The sequence below is a fragment of the Enoplosus armatus genome, chromosome 14, assembly GCF_043641665.1.
Source record: "Enoplosus armatus isolate fEnoArm2 chromosome 14, fEnoArm2.hap1, whole genome shotgun sequence".
NCBI lineage: Eukaryota > Metazoa > Chordata > Actinopteri > Centrarchiformes > Enoplosidae > Enoplosus > Enoplosus armatus.
In genome coordinates, this window is record NC_092193.1 from 8,555,771 (window position 1) to 8,572,995 (window position 17,225).

Consider the following 17,225-nt stretch of genomic DNA (forward strand, 5'->3'; position numbering starts at 1 on the left):
GTTTACGTTATCAGGAATTCTGCGTAAAGTGTAAAGAGGAAAAGAGGTTTAGTTTGCTTTTGTGCTATATCACAAAGTGAGTAATATAAACAGGTAACTAAACAGTGTGGAAGTGCACTAGTGATTTGTACATACAGTAAATTAAGTATAAAGTGACAATTAAAAGACTTTATGTCTTCTGCTCTGTGCGAGTGCCGTTATAAGGTGTGAGAACAAGCCAGAAGCCTTCATAAAGAGCACTCACAGACACTAATCAGGGGGGGAAATGAAACACGAAAAATTCCATAGCTAAATGTCAGATGGTGCTAATAAGGGGAGCCTTTTATCCTTTGTTGATCTGGTGTGTGCAGGTGTGTGTGTGGAGATGTGTATTGGGTAAAGGAACAATAGTTAAAATAAACAAAAAGGATGGATTTTTCCGGGAAGAAAAAACTCAAAATAAGGAAGAAAGCAGTGTCCTTGGTCCAGTGTCACAGCAATTGCACGGGTATTTAAAAGGAAAAAAAATGAATTTGAGGCAATTTGTGAGCTCTTACAGATGTAACAATTCGACTGGATAACGTAGAGCTTGATTTTTCCTTTCAAAGGGAAGGTATGCATGCTGTTATGGCCTTCATCTTCCTGTGCCCAAGTAAATACCTCCTGCAAAATGAAAAGCAGTGGCATTGATTTAATGACTATATTTGACTCAATACACATAATCACTCTTTTGCTATCTTTCTTACCACCTTTTTCTTTCCTCTCACTGCTCATGAATCAATGCATGTGTGGCACAACACGAGTTTAGAGTCCATTTTTGTATGTTTGACTGTGTGTGAGCAAAACTCAAATAGACTACAATAGGCCTGTGTGATACTCTAACTCTGAGCTTCCAATGCTTTTGCTATAAATTCTTGACAGTAGGAGGAGTTACGTTCATTTAAAGACCTCTAGAGATGTCCTCTCCTCCCATCCACCACCAGCACAACCACCACCGCCACCCACCACACACACCTACTGTACCTCTTGGGGAAGAGAGACGAGGAGAGAAAGCGGGAGGGAGGGGTGGAGGGAGAAAGAGAGAAGAAAAACAAATCAAGAGCCATAAGCTCCTTGAAATGAGCTTGTTGAGGTGTGAGAAACAGAGAGAGGGAAAGAAAAGACATGTACAACAAAGACAAGGGGGTGGAGAAGGACTTGAGAGAAATTCTCCAGCTCTGTGTCTGTAACGAGAAGTGGTGAGTCTTTGACAGTTCTCCAGCGCGCTGCGCTAACCGGAGTCGGAGGACTACGTTTTTTTTCTCTCCAGGAGGAGAGTTACCCAAACGAAACTGAAACAAGACACTGCAACTGACAAGAGGCATTAAAACAGATTAAAAAAGCTCAAGGGTGACTGGGGGGTGCCAAAGCGATGGAAGCTGACTCCAAGAAGCATCGATTTAGGAAGGGTCGGAGTGCCACCTTCAGCATCGACGGCTTCAACATCACGATAGGTAAGAATTTGCAGGGTAGGCAGAACGGGAGGAAAGGTTAAGTGTGTTTGCATGTGAGCTAGATGCATGAAAGTGTGTGTGATAGGAGTAGAATACATGTGCGTGAGAAGAGTGTGAGGCAGAGCAATGAGGCGTTTGGCACCAACACATCGACATCGTTAAACACATCACATTTCAGCCTGTCTGCACAACTCGACACATTAGTCCATTCTACTGAAGTTGATGCTTGCCTCTGTAATGCAACTACACCATGGAAACAAGGGGGCTTCAGACTAAAGCTGTGTGCTGCTGACGTCACCAGGAATTTGTTCTATTGTCTTGACAACCAGAGTGTTGATGAACTTATGTGCCACTTGCCTTGTTTTTTGTTGCAGCGCTTGCGAAAACTCTCAGGAGCGAGTGTTGAAACAGTGTTGAAAACAGAGCGATGTGAAAATGCTCCCCGCTGGAGACTGTGGACGAACTGTGTCTTCAAAACTGGTAGTAGTTCATGAGAAGTTGTTTGATACGGTACCTTTGTTGCTGTTGTGTGATGATACATTTGTTTGGTAATCATAGTAAAACTGAAAGTTTGCTTAAAACTTTTACCATAAAGCTGTCTTTGTTTACAAAAGACAACACATAGTGAAACCACTGACACATTCAAAGTGGTAAGACTATTGTGTACATTTTGCTTGTGGACAAGGCTTTCAAGGGTTATTTAACACTGTAAACACGTAAAGCAGAAAAACTCACTGTACTTTTGCCACACCCCAGTCAGTGCTGTCACAGCAGGGGTTTTGCCTCAGCTGACAGTTAACACCTGCTGCTGTTTCAACCCACAGAAGTGTCAAACGGAATAACTTTTCACTTATGCTCTCATTCAGGCTGCAGTAGGGCTTGCAGTATATAGATAGTTACTATTTGTCTTATGTATTTGTAAAAGCTGCACTAATCAATATTTTTATGTTAACAGTGGGCCAGTGTCTTTCAGCTCATTGTTTTGGTTTTACAGCCTGTAACTTTACTGTTTTCGTTTCACTCTTGCTGCTCTTATCAACCTTGTTTTCAGATGTAGCAGGCAGCTGTTTTCAGCAAGCTCTGATAAAGTCATAGTGGAACATAACGTGTGCAAAGAGTTAACATGAATGAATAGTGAATATGTTAATAATTACAATATTGTCTTTACAAAAGACACATGTAAGCTGATGTACACAGCAGGAAGTGTTTATATTTTTATGATCCCCATGCACACCAGGTATTGTACACCTCCTGCTCTTGAAATGTCTGTCAACTTCTCCATATTGGTTTGGTCAGTGCCTAAATACTGCTGGATGCATGCAAGCTTCATCATAGTGCATTGTACAAAGTTTCACCAAGGTTGAACTGTGGGCCACGAGCTCAGTGCTGTCATTATTAGGTAACGTTAGACACAGGTTATACTTTTATGGCACACACTGCCCACCTATCAGAGAATGTGTCAGTGTTCACAAAAACAGGAAGAGTGAGGCCTTCAAATAATTTCCAGGTATCTCTTTAAAAGCATTAAAAGCAGCCCTAAACGATTTTATGATCCCACAGAAAATAGACTTTGGATTTTCCGCTTGCATGGACATATCCTGTTACTTGTAAAAACCTTCCTCGATCACATATGCCCTATATCACAGCCACAAGCAGTTGTCATGGTAACCTACAAGTGTCACAATCAATTGCTTGCTGGGCCTAGGTTTCAGTCTGCACAGCATTTTGCCAATCACCTCCTCTGAAGCGTGACTCCTAAGCGCTGGTACCTCATTGCCTGGCTGGACACCTTGTGTTCACTCCTCTATTAAACTCTGAGCCTTTACTGTAGCTGGCACCCTCTGCTCAGACTCCAACTGCGGTGTTTTGTCGTGTGTTAGGCTTGTTAGCTCTAGTTATGTTTTTGTAGATGTTACAAATCTCATGTGGAGAAAACAGATTTTAACTTTTTAGCTCATCTGTAGTGGTACGGAGCAATCAGGCTTTTGTTTTATGTGTACATGTACAGTATGTTTCTTTTCTTTCCCAATACATCTCTCTAAACCTCTGAAATAAGTGTAAGACTATAAATGAAATACATATTTGTGTAGTTATTTCCCCAGCACTTCTGAAATAAGTTTAAAACATAGACTGATGAGACATTCTTGTATATTTTCTCCTAAAAGCAATCTTACAGTATAAGAAGAAATATATCAATTTAACCATACATTTTAGTGTTAACTCTCTACCTATAAGTAACACATCTCAGACGTCTGAGATTATGGAAAATCCCCACTGACCTTTTCTCTGTGAGTTGTGGGTACATACAATAAAGAAAATTAAAATTCTCAATAAAACAATAATATCATTAAAACATATCGTTTCAAACAGTAGTAACGGTCTGTTGATGAAGCGAACTGGTGTCCAGACAGCAACAACAACATCTGTTTGTCATTGTAAGTCCAGCAGTCAAATGTACCAAAGTAAAGCTTGTGAAATGATATATGATGGAATTACGTCACATTGAACTTTGCCAAACACACATTGTATAATAACTATGATTAAAATGTGACAGTCTTGTTTTGTCTCACACGCCTCTTCCCCAAATGACTGAATTCATATTTAGATTGTCAAAATATTGTAGTTTAAGCGCGATTGCTGTGAAATTAATTATTTTTGCTGAATTGATTAGTACTTGGAGGAATGCATGGAGGACAAAACAACTGAAAGCAGAAGGGGAGAGAATCATACCTCAATGGGCACAGTGGTGATGTTAAGATTCACACAGACTTTATACACATGAAAGGAAACATGGTGAGACAATGGTGTTCTTTTTGTTTGATGACATACATGTTGCAAAATTTCAATACATTGTCTTTTGTTTATCTCTGCCTAAATGCCCACATCTTTCCCACATCATCAAATCCACACTCTCCGTTTGTAACGCAGGCTTTCTGTTTCTGGCTTTCTGTTATATAATGTCTTGTGTTCAAAGACAGAAGATATTATTTAACTGTTCGCACAGGCTGAGTAATAGCCCTCATAGTAAACTGACCTTTATGTGTAAAATTGGTGGAGTGCACCTTTACTATACAGGCTAACATTAGACAGCAATTAAATCTATGTAATTAATGTTTTTGGATGCTGTTACAGGTTTATCTTCATCAGTAATCGCTACAGCAGTGAACAGAGGATGGTGAAACAAACCATGAATCCTAAACTCTGATTTGATTAAACTAGACAAGCATTTGTTCAATCAGTAGGTTCATTCTGACTAAAGCTCATTGGCTGTAAACGTTGAAAAGCTTTGTCAGTTGAGCACTCATAAAACAATTTGCCAAGTGAAAAGAAGAGCAGAGCTTCCTATTTCACTCCAGTGGAGCAACAAATATTAATGAATGTGTATGAGCACAACACAGTCTACAGACATACCTTTTGGAAAATAGTAGCAGTGAAAGACCGTGTCAACATCGAAGTTTACAACACTAGTTATATAAAACGTAGTCCACTCCGTCAACATGTACCAGGCTTAAACATGGCAATGGTTAATTGGTGGGATGGTATGTACTAAGGTGCATTTTGTTGGTTATTCATCTGTAATGTGATGGACGTTAAGCGTGCTTGGCTGCAAATGAAAATGAAATCCAAAAATGCAATTCAAACTCCACTCTGGCCAACAGGAAAAAGGTTTAAAAACAGGTGGGACCTCTCACAGATGCTAAAGAGCTGAGCCTCAGTCAACTGTTTGAAAGCATCCCTGGTGGCACAGGCAACTCATCAGAGCCAACATGAAAAATAGGTTTACTCTATTTACAATTAACATGAATCTTTTTGCCAGTATTTGCTGCCTGAGCCAACCCCCGTATACCTTTGACTTTGACATCTAACCTCATTCATTGTTCAACACTTACAGATGGTTTAATTAACTGTACATGAACGATCTGTGGGCAATCTGATTATTGTTATAAGCCTAAATCAAACAATATTGCTTCTGTTCATCACAGAAGATGATGAAGAGGCTGTGTGCTCTGCCAGTGGGAGAGACTTAATGAGGCCTACAAACATACACATACATTGTGAATATCCCACATTAAAACTTGCATGCCCATGTCCTCGAACAGAGCACGGCTGTCCATCGTCACGAGGAGGAGCGTCAACCCACCTCCGCAGCACAATTTAGCACTATATTAAGTTCATTGTAAGACTAAATTATAAATGATATAGAAAAGGACTGTTCAACTACCTCAAGCTTAACTGAAGGTAATTCTTATCTGCTCCTGCGCAGCCTGTAAAGGTTCATTTGTGAACATAAATGGAAAAAGGCAATCTCCACATGGAACACAATAGACTCCAGATCTCAAAGACAAAGCTAGAAAAACAGTTACTGGGTCACGAATTGAAGGTGGGTGGGAGAGTGTAGATGATGTTAATTTCAGTAACAGAATATTAAAGTATTTTGTCACTGAATTTTCAGGAATAAAGAATCCCTTGAATGGAAATGGAAATTAAATGAATTAGTCTTAATTTGAAGACAGCTGAGAGTTTGTGGTGGGCTGATTAGAAAATGGTTTTGGGAAATTTTCAGAGAGCTCTTTTATTTCAGAGATATGCAGGATTGGGTGGAAGGGTTTTTTCTTTCTTTGGGTTGACGTCACTCTCAGGGTCGACAAAGGCCACAATAATGTCACATGGCCTTTCTGGGATAAGCCTGAACACCCGCTAAGCTTTGAGCATGCAGATGTTCATCTCAATCTTGGATTTAGTCCTGCTGTGGGCCAGGCTAAGGGTCAGAGTCAGTGCCGGTCGATAGGGGTGTCACCAACTCGGAAACCATCAATTCGTTTGTTTAACATAATAGTTACAAGTCCTTACAAAATGTATAGATTTACAATAAATATGAACTGTGGCAAGGCAAGGCAAAGTAAGCTTATTTGTATAGCAGCTTTCAACAACAAAGCAATTAAAAGTGCTTTACATAAGACAGAAAGGCATTAAGAAAATACATAAAACAATCACAAGGAAATATAAAAAGACTGTAAAAAGACACTAGGATTTTAAAAAGACTGAAACTAAATAAAATAGAAGGTAAAAATATGCTAAAATAGAGTAAGAAATCAAACAAATTACAGTGCAGTCATATGAATTAATTGTTCCAAGTTTAACTTAATAACCTATAGTGGCAAGTTTTAAGCCCTGATTTAAACGGAGTTGGAACAGATCTCAAGTTTTCTGGGAGTTTTGTTCCAGATATGTGAAACATAAGAAGTGAATGCTGCTTCTCTGTGTTTAGTTTTGACTCTGCGGACAGTGAATGTTAAAATCACCAACAATAATTTCGCAGTCAGAGTCAATGCAGATGATAGACTGCAGCAAAGACCTCAAAAAAGTATTGCTTTGGCCTGTAGATGCAGCTCGACATGAGGAGTTCAACTGAAGAGCAACATGTTCAAATGAAGCAAATTTCCCAAAAGACATCTGCTTCTACTTGGGTCAAAAAAGAAGGGCAACTCATACAATGTTCAAATAAATTATTGGCATTAAATAAATTGCAATGTATACAATTACAATGTACACATTTTCAGATTATTTGAGCCTCAATGATGACTCAAACTCTTTGATCATATATGTAAATATGCCTATAACTTCTATGGTAAAAACTTTACCTTAACAGGCAAGCATGATGACTGCTGGGGAGAATTTGGTTGGTTAGTAATTCTGAATTATAGATAATCCAACATTTGACAAAATGGTTGAGTTCTGGTTGATGGCATGAAAGACTAAAGGCAACATGCCTCAAAACATTTGAATTTTTTAGTTTTTAACCTCGCTCTTAAAATAACCACTATGACACAAATTAATCTATTGAGTTTGTAACTGGAAAACATTTATTGACATTCTGTTGTCAGGGGGAAGTTGTTTTCTTTGGGTTATATGGAGCCAGCATATAGTGGCCAATAGGGGAACTGCATTTTGAGGCTTTTCAGCAACCCCTGTGAAATGTGGAGAATAATCAGTGTTCAGGCCTTTGTTTGTGCATTTATCTTCTTCTGTTTCTTACAGTAGTGGAACCCAGCAGAGTCTTCTGATACTGTATATCAGCCAATTCAAGTTCAACGTTCAACAAGTTGTTCATTCTGAGATGCCCCTCTGCACGCTCTTGCACTCAGTTGCTATTTTCATACTGTACTTGTGACCTGTTAATATAGCCTTGTCTTTATGCTCTCAGTATTTGTTTTTGCCCTCAATACCGCTACTAGATGTGTGTTTATTTCACTGTTCTCAGTGAACTCTACATGCTGTGTGCAGTGTTTAGTGAGCAGAGATTCCAGCAGGGCACCAGTCTCTGAAGTGACAGCAACAATTATAGTACTTTCACAATCACTCAAATCACACTTCAAGGCAATTCTAGGGTTTAATGGAACACTAAATGACCTTTCTTCCTGACTGGTCTGTATTGCACATTTGCTTTTTTTCTGAACAAGATTTACCATCCCTTCCGTTTAATCACAATAAACTAAAATATTGACACAGAGACTTACAAATGGAAATTAACAGCAAAGCCAGTGAGGGCAGGATGTAGAGTCTCATTAAAATCAATTGTGCATTTGTGTATTTGTAGTATTCAACACAGTGTGTGTAACAACAAAACAAAAGATTGATTTAAAGTCACTGGTATAACCACTAAAGAGTTTAACAAGAGCATGTACATAACCCACTTTTTCTGCCATCCCTTGATTGTCTTTCATCTATTTTTCTTCCTCCAGTGGCAAATGAAGATGGGGAGAGCTCCACCAGACCACAAGCCAGTTTTGCACGTAAGTGCTCTATATTAGTCATGCTTCATTATTAGTCAATTCCCTAAATTCATTCATTTCAAATAATTTCACCTTTCAGATCAAAGTATTAAAGGGTAATTTTACCCTGAGTTAATGGGATATTAGCTTCTGAGACTTTTGACCACCCCAGTAAAATGGAGGGGAACTGAGTTTTGTTTTGTTATGGAAGCTGAAAAAATCCATTAAAAATACTCAGCAACAAGAAATAATTTTGCTGTTACTATCCATAATCCACACACATACCTTGTTGACATCATCAGGAAAAGGTAAAAGAGAAAGTGTGCTTAAATGATCAATTATTAACTTTTCAGTATATTTCAGATGGTGCTCTCTATTGTCTTAAAAATACAGGAGTAAGATACTTTACATGACACCTTGATTAATCTAATTAATGAATTACTCAGTTCTTAAAAATGTGGGGGGCAAAATGGTTTATGACCTGATAAAGAAAAGTCTTCTACTTCTAGTAGTAGTAGTAGTTGTTGTACTTAGTGTGTGGTAAGTGTATTACCTTTAAAGATAAACCAGCATTGGCAGGATACACCCACATGGGGGCAGCATCACAAAGGTGCTCAATTCTCTTATTCCCTTTTACTGAGATCCTGAAAGCCAGGTACTTTCAGTGGAGATTTAACAATTCTGAGTTTTGTTAAATAATTGATACAAACTACCAGCTGGCAAACCAATGAACGCTTGATTCATGGCACTGTACAAAATGACAGTAACACCACTGAGACTTCTTTTGTTTGTTTGATTGTTTTGCAGGCTCAAAGTCCCAGAGTGCTTTGTGGAATGCCATCACGGCGGGGATGGGGATCAAAGGCAAAGAGCAGAAGGCCCCCCTGAATGATCCACGGAGTCCTGAAGAGATTCTGGCTGACGATCTTCCTGCAGCAGATGAACCAGACGCCACAGAGAAAACGGCCATCAGGTTTGCTGCTGTCAGGCTGCTTCAGCAATACAGAGAAACAAAAAGTTGCAGTTAATTATTCGTTAATTATCATGGAGTGAACCCTGTGTCATGCTGCAGTGGGACATCGACAGCCATGTCCAGCTCATTATCTTACACAGGTGTAATTTACATACAATCGATATTTCTTTTAGTATACAGGGAGGAAACAAGGCAATGTATATAACCAGGTATCATTCTGCATGGTGTGTTCATTTTGTATTTTTGGACTATGATTAATGTGAACTTGATTATTAAGTTAGCAAGATTTGAAGTGGACTTATTCCTTGCTTTGTATGGAGAGGATAATCTTCTGTCTGACATTTAACATTCTTGATACACACACACACACATGCATACACACACACACACATACACACACACACACACACACACACACACACAGTGCTAATTGCTATGTATGGCTGCTGACCTCAAGGGATGTGGGCATGATTGATTCCACCTTGATAACAAGGACTTCAAACCACCATTAACATAATTTGTTGTCACTTTTAGAATATTGAACGTCTTTTAACTCCTGATTCCAATTAACCTTGATGGCTCTGGAGACCGTTACAAATGCCGCAGGTGGAGAGAAGTGAGCATTTGTCACAGGATACTAAAAATGCACCTAGTATGCGATAACAATTACAAGCTTGTATGCAAAATAGACATAGAGTTATGGCAAGCCGATTTGGAGGCACTCTTTTTTTGTGTGTAACAAGTGGAAACACAATTTATGGGGTGTTTGGTATGAGATTATGGAAATCATCTGATTTTCTTTCTCTGCTTTCCAGAGTCTCACTGCAGTAACACATGCTTCTTCTCTTGTGCTTCTCTATGCTATCTCAAATTACCGCGCAGTCGTTCTCTGCCATAGTCTCCCCCAGAACACAGGTCCTTTTTTTCCACAGTGGGGTGGTGACAAGGAGAAAGTGATTTTCCACTTGACTGGACACAGCCTGTTCCTTCATTTAAAAGCCACAGCCTAGATTTTAAAGAAAAACACAGTCAGCGCAGGGCAGCTAAAAGCACTCTCACCTTCCATAGAGGAAACAGTTCATTCGTCCATAGAGACAGTAACATATTTCAGTGTCAAATGTTAAGACATAGCTTTAGCTTTATCAGGGTGGGGAACAAATGCACAAGCCAAATGCGGCTAAATCTTTGGCTGGGGATGAACAATTTGCATAACTGTCTACTGGCAAGGGTATGATTAATTTCAGGAGCACAAACAGTTTAAATAAAAGTAAAATATGCTAAAAGAATACCCTATCTGCCAACTTCTTGTTTATTAAAGTAATTTGACTGATGAAATAGCGATTGCACCTAATGCATTTGGTGATTTACCAGCAAATGTGGCCATTAGAAAAGAGCTTAGTTCACCTCTTTTGTTTTGTTTGCATCCATTCCCTATGATTCACACTCAATAGACAGCCATCGTCTTACTTATGTCTTTGTCTGGGAAGTCCCACTGAAGTCAGGTGAAGTCTACGGCCTGGCCAACAGTGGTTAATAAAGGGCAAATCCACAGGGAGTAGTGGGGATCTACAACCGAATGACAAATGGTTAGATTATGGTACAAAGTGATTAAATGGCTGCGGAACTAGCAGTAATCCATAAAGCGATGTAACCACAGTGTCACCTCTGAGGCCAGAACTGGCTGTTATCCTCCAGGCGATGATAATTAGATTTTATTGGAGAATGGAGAGGGATCATGTGATCTGTGGCAGGCAGGACGGGAGTGAGTGAGTTAAAGGACAGCAGCTATTGGCTGTCAAACTGAGGTTGAATGAAGGTCTGCAGAGGTCTAGGTGAATATGGTGAAATTTAGAAGAATTTGATTGTGTTTTTAAAGCGTTCCACAATTTTGATTAAACTCCACAGTCCATTTCCCTTCAAGGATGCTAATGGCTAATTGAATGTGCTCGGCTGGTTGCGGTTTTCCAGTCATCCCTCAGTTTACAAAGCTCTGTGATTATCTTTTTACCTTTTTTCCCATCTTTTTTCAGATCAGCTTAAATGTCTGCCTAATACTTCAGACACATAGCAGCTGCTGAAATTGTTTTAGGATTACAGCTGCTGCTACAACGCAATCGAGTGCTTAGTCACACAGTGAGGGACAGAAAACAATATGCAGCCATTAGTGTATAAACACACGCTGACTCATCTGTGCGGCTGGTGTCATGCTGGTGTTTCTTCTCATTAGGAGTGCCTTATGCATTTAAAGAACTTGCTATCTATTGAATGGGCCATACAGTATGGGATTTTCATGCAGAGTGTGAAACTGGAATTTTTTTTGAATGGGATTACGTATATCAGACTGTTTTGTCATTGTTTACCCCACAATCACTCACAATTTGCCACTTGTAGCCTGCTTATGCTGTTTACTCAGTGTGACAATTCAACTCTGTCCTGCCAATTGGTATTGTAAATGTGGTTGTAACTCTGATGTTTTACTTCTGTCTTAGTATAATTTGTGTACCCCTCACCTCACTTTACCAATGGAAGTTTGTATGTGACAGGACTAATAGCAACCGTGGCTAACCTCATCTTCACATTTTCCATTAGGTGCTACAGCATGTAAATGTTTTTTAAATTGTCTCCCTTCTGCCTGCTGATGAACCAGACGAACATTTTAACTGTTCTCATTTAGATATCAGCATGTGATTTGTATGCAGCATCTTCACCATCATTTCCATCAGCACTTGCGTCTCATCCGGTTTGACTAGTTTGATTGATTGATTGATTTTTGTTTCCGTTCAAAGTTACAACTCTGCCGTGACAGCCAAGCCTTTAAAGGGGTGAAACACAAAAAGCACAAAAAACCATTAGGATTATTTCCATTCTGGTCCCAAGAGAGGGGGACGTGAAAGGTTTTGGGCCAAGGATAAGTTATTACTCATTAGTTAAAATTACATTTTTATTAGAAACAAATTACCGTTATATTCCACACTAGAGAATGCTCCATTGTGATTTGAGGCTAGGAACCAGCAGCTTTTATTTCATTTGATAACCAGTTGAACATGGTAAAACATGCAACAGCGTGATCAACGTTTCTTCCAATAACATATTGATAATGTAATTAGAAGTGTGTTTCCATCCACCTGCTATTATGCTCAGTTTTAATTTGCACATACAAAAGTGGAAACACTGGATATTTGAAGTCAAAATATGTCAAAAACATTGTTTTGACTGGCACTCCTTGTGATGTCATTTTACCATCTTCTTCCGCAATTGTTTAATGGTACATAACTGGAGAATTAACGCCACCAACTGTTTTTCTCGATGCGCCCAACTCTTAATACTTGCAACAGTAGGATGGAAACGTGCATTAATTTGCATTTTCTTTTGAAGATTTTCTGAGAATTCTGCTAAAATGTGCCCTACATTTGAATGAATACTTGACTAGTGCAAAAAAAAAGTCACTTGTAAATAAAATGTATGACTAATAGCTACTAAATACTGAGCTAAATTCTATTCAACTGGGACCAGTAAGATTACAAAGGTGACTAGAAGCTTACCAAATGGTGACTAGTGACAAAAAAAGTTTGTTTCTAATTTTCAGTGACTTGTGCATTTTGACAGAACAGCCTTTTTATAATTGAGCATTCACTCACCACATGTCCACAAAACAAATGTGGCTTTTTCTTCCCAGCAATTTGTTCTTTTGTCAACTCAAACAGAGTTGTACACCGTAGCATCACTTAAATTCAAACAGTCATGCACACATGCAGCTAAAAGTCAGACACTCTTCTGTGGTCAGCTGTGTGATTTATCTGCTGGTTAATTGGATGCTGTGTGCCGCTGTGAACTTTGCAGTTGATTAAGGCGGCTGTCTCCTCTTTGGCGGCCCACAGTTTTAGAGGCTGACCCCTCCTTTGGCTGCAGCTGCAGGTTCACAGACCCCCACTGACATCTGCTGTGCAGCAACAACCTCCATCACTAGCCTCACTAGCCGGGTAATGAGCCTCCGCTGGCCAGTGTGACTGGAAGCACATGGACAAATGGCAGAGCTATTCGTCAGAATGATTGAGGCGTGACTTCATAGTTCTGTAGCTGTATCACTGCTGTGCCACATGATGGCACATATTTCTGAGTTAGGCCTTTAGTATATAGACACTTTGCTATATACTGTATAAGAATGGGCAGTGCTTTCAACAACAGGAAACAAAATAAGAGTTGTAACTGTGCCAAACATCTAATGACATATTTATCTAAAGTGCAGAGTTGCCCAAAGTATGACCTCATGTTACTGTAGGTTAGCTATACATACATTACATTAATGTTGTTTGCAGTCATGTAAAAGCTCCCAACGTTTGCTTTGATTAGTATGTTTATTCCCTTATGTGCAGCCTACAACCTTTCACTAATAAAAATACATTTTTTAGTTATTGATGAAAGTCTAGATCAATAGAGGCTCATGAGGGTTTTTTCCAGCTTGGTTTAATTAAATATGAGTTAGTAGTGTAAAGGTGAATGGAAAAGAAACATATTTAATTTTAGAAATAAAATCAATGTGTAAAGTAAACGAAGGTGAGATAAAAACCAAGTATTGTAAAATATTATTTTTGTGTTTTTCCAGAGGAAGGGTTAAAGTGTATGTTCGCATTGACATCTGCTGCATTCACATATAGGCTGAAAATACATTAAGGGCGTTTCTTTGAATCTGCCCTCACCCTTACCTCATAACTCCTGACCTCACTCAATAGCAGTGTATTCACTTTGCCCACATAGCAGCCTTTAAATACACTATGGGAATTGTAAGCCGCTCACCCATCACATGAATAGTCCCCTCTTTGTAGCATCTTATTGTCGGGTTAATATAGTAATGGGATCAGAGCAGTTACAGGCTGGGAGGCACTTAGGAGGGCAACAGAGTTTTTTTTGCCTGTGCAGCATACATTTGCTGTGATGTTTGTCACTTTGAGCTGAGTGAGTTACAGTAAGTATGGCATTTTCTGAGCCTTGACCCTGAAGTGAACTCTGGGGAAGAAAATCACCATCTATCATGGACTATTTTATGGTGGCCATAATTCACTGGTGACAGAGACACAAGATGGCATGAGAATCAAACATTTAGACATAATCACACCTATACTCATGAAAACTGTCTTTTGAATGGACTTCATGATATACCCCAAAATGTATATCCATAATCAAATTCAAAATAGATAAAGATCCCCTTGAGACATTTTTTATGATATATAAATTGCTCTTATTTGAATAATAATTTGTGTCTGATATGTTTTTTTTCTTGAAATTATATATGTCAATTCTCCCTCATTGAAAAATCGAGAATCTATGACAACAAATATTTTAAATAAAGTACTGAACACAAAATGTCTCCGACAGAAAAGTCCACTCTCAGTGAATGAACATCACACCGTGATGTGGACGTGGACCGTGATTGGCGTGAGTCACCAGTCAAATTATTCTGCATAGAGAAGGTCAAACATCCAAGTGAAGTAACAATAAGAGAAACACATTTTTGACTGAAGGGGGACTTTAAGGGATATTTTTGATATTGGCAATGACCCAAATAACCTCATGTTTTGTGCTGCAGACGTTAGTACTGCCAATCCAAATTAATTGCAACACCCAACTCTGAAGCTATTTACACCTGTAAGCTGCTTTTAGCTCTTTGTTTGGGTTATCCAGTCTGTATTTAGACCAAATGGTTGCCTCCCAACGGCTCTCACTAACGCCCTCAGCCAAACCCTCCTGGAGCCATGGGAAGCATTTCCAGCCAACACGCTCAGACAGCCTACTGTAATCTACCTGTCCAGTGTGAATGCTAGATAGTAGAAATCAGAGGCTAATGAGGACAGTTGAGCATTTAGTAAACCAAAGTGACTTTGTGACTTTGTGATGGCGGCGAGATGTCTTTTCTTCTCTGTGCTGTTATCAGCTGCTCCAACAACAAACTGAGCTGTTTGTAAAAATGGAAAGTAAAAGTCACAAGCCTCCTCACCATGAAATTGATGAAATTTACTAACCTAATGTAACCTAATGTTTCGATCGCATTATGAGCTAGAAGACGGGGCGATCTGAAGATCTCTTACTAGCTTTGTGTTATGTCTCCTAATCAAAATGTTTCAGATTTGTATACGCCGCCCGTGGCTAAAAATAGCTATTGTTCTAAAATGTTTAGTACCTTTTGAACTTCTAGTCCTATCTATCCATCAGCTTTTCAGTGGTATCACATATGTCTTGTTTGGACATTCAGAGCCTCCGTAGTGAATGTGGTTAAGCCATCACGTTCTGCAGCATTGATTCGTCAAGGAAACCCACGCTGTTTCTTCCTCTGAGCCAATCAGCAATGTTTGTAGACGCATTTCTTCTGATTCCGAAGCAAGGAATCATTGAGTTTGCAAGTAATTCCTGCTGGGTTTAATTCACTACTCCACAGCACGTTTCCATCCAGACTGTGGAGGTCAGACAGAAGACATTTCATTATCAGTTTCAGACTGGTGTTTAGACACTGAATAACTGCCACATTCGCACAGACTACCTTCATCTGTCAAATCTTTGCTTTCACTTCGCATGTTAACTGCCTCAATGCTACTCAATTACTGGAGCCTGATTGCTTCCCTCCTCACCCTCGCCCTCAGTTGTATGCGTCACCTTTGACCTATAGAAATCTCTCTTGGGGATGAAGTAATGGGAAGTTTCTTCCCTGCGGTATATTTCTACCTCCATCACTCTGCAAATAAATATAGCTTTATGGCCGGGTGCCCTCAATTTCTCCCACCCATCCTTCCATCTCCACTACATCCTATACAAAAAGAGGAATGAAGTATAGATGAGAAATCATAATTTGTGATAGATGATCTTCACCAAAATGTGGTCATTACCGCAAAGGCGATTGCTATTTTGATGCATAGATATCCTTATCGACTTGCCTGGAAATTTAAATGAGATTTGAATTTTTCATGTACCTCCAAATGGCCGGGGCTGTTAATGCCTTGATTTCGACGTGTGAGCTTTGAGGGAGCCCGAGCACAGTGACAAGAATACCTTAGTAGAGCGTAATTCTCCAGCCAGTCCCTCTGTCATAGTCATACGAATAATTCATTTTCCCAAGAGCTGATTCATTAGGTCCTTTTTGTGAGCAGTTATTGTGATCGTAGTTAATCAGGGACATATTTTGATGATCATTATGTGAAGGGGCATAGCTCTTGTGTTGGTTCATCAGTCTTAAAATGGAATAAAATGTTGGCTACATGCGTAAACTCAATTCTGTTCCTTAATCATTCATTCAGACATATATCATTGTTGTGCAGCCCCCCAAAGGCAAAGATTCTCCTACTTTGAAGGAGAAGCAATTTGAGTTTTACATGCTTTGTGTGGACGTTATCTGTCCTTCATACTCTCAATTTTGCAGTCAGATACCTCGGCAACAACGACATATAACAACAAGCAAAAGACCTCTGTGTATTCCTAATATTTCATCACATACTCAACATTGTTGTATTGTCCCTCTCACCAGCCAGTGGTCCAAATAAGCCACATTGCCACAGTTGTGCTGTCGTTTCGCAAGGTTTTTCATTCATCAGTAGGCAATGTAATTAAAGTATTCTCTGAGATTCCTTGGGTGCAAAGGCTCGGGGCCACATCTCTATCAACAAGGCTGCATTCTTGTGCCTGCTATTTTATGCATCACAGAATGTTGTTTTTTTTTCTAGCGCTGTGGGATGCTATAAATGTTCTCTCTTTAACTCTTTATTATTATTATTACTAATATTAGAGCTTATTGTTCTGGGATAATCAAACATTTTGTAATGAAACTCATCAAATGTGACTACATCCGAAGTAATGAGTGATCAGTACCTATTGTTATCAACTTCTTGAGTAAATATGGAGGTAATTCTGCCCAGTATTCATATTGGATGATTCCACACCTGATGATGTTCGTGCAATGTCTACATTCACTGCCAGTGCAGGAAATAGTGTGCCCTGTATGTTGTGAGGTGGAAAAGTAAGGGT

The 17,225-nt window shown here is 39.3% G+C and overlaps 1 protein-coding gene across 1 annotated transcript in view; it reads left to right on the top strand.

The window, feature by feature from the left end:
- LOC139296365 (dual specificity calcium/calmodulin-dependent 3',5'-cyclic nucleotide phosphodiesterase 1A-like) overlaps nt 1-17,225 on the top strand; it is an 83,822-nt gene that overhangs the window by 10,013 nt on the left and 56,584 nt on the right. The window contains exons 2-3 of the mRNA XM_070918750.1: nt 8,216-8,266; nt 9,053-9,218. Coding sequence (XP_070774851.1) covers nt 8,216-8,266; nt 9,053-9,218 — 217 coding nt within the window. The remainder of the gene's footprint in view (nt 1-8,215; nt 8,267-9,052; nt 9,219-17,225) is intronic.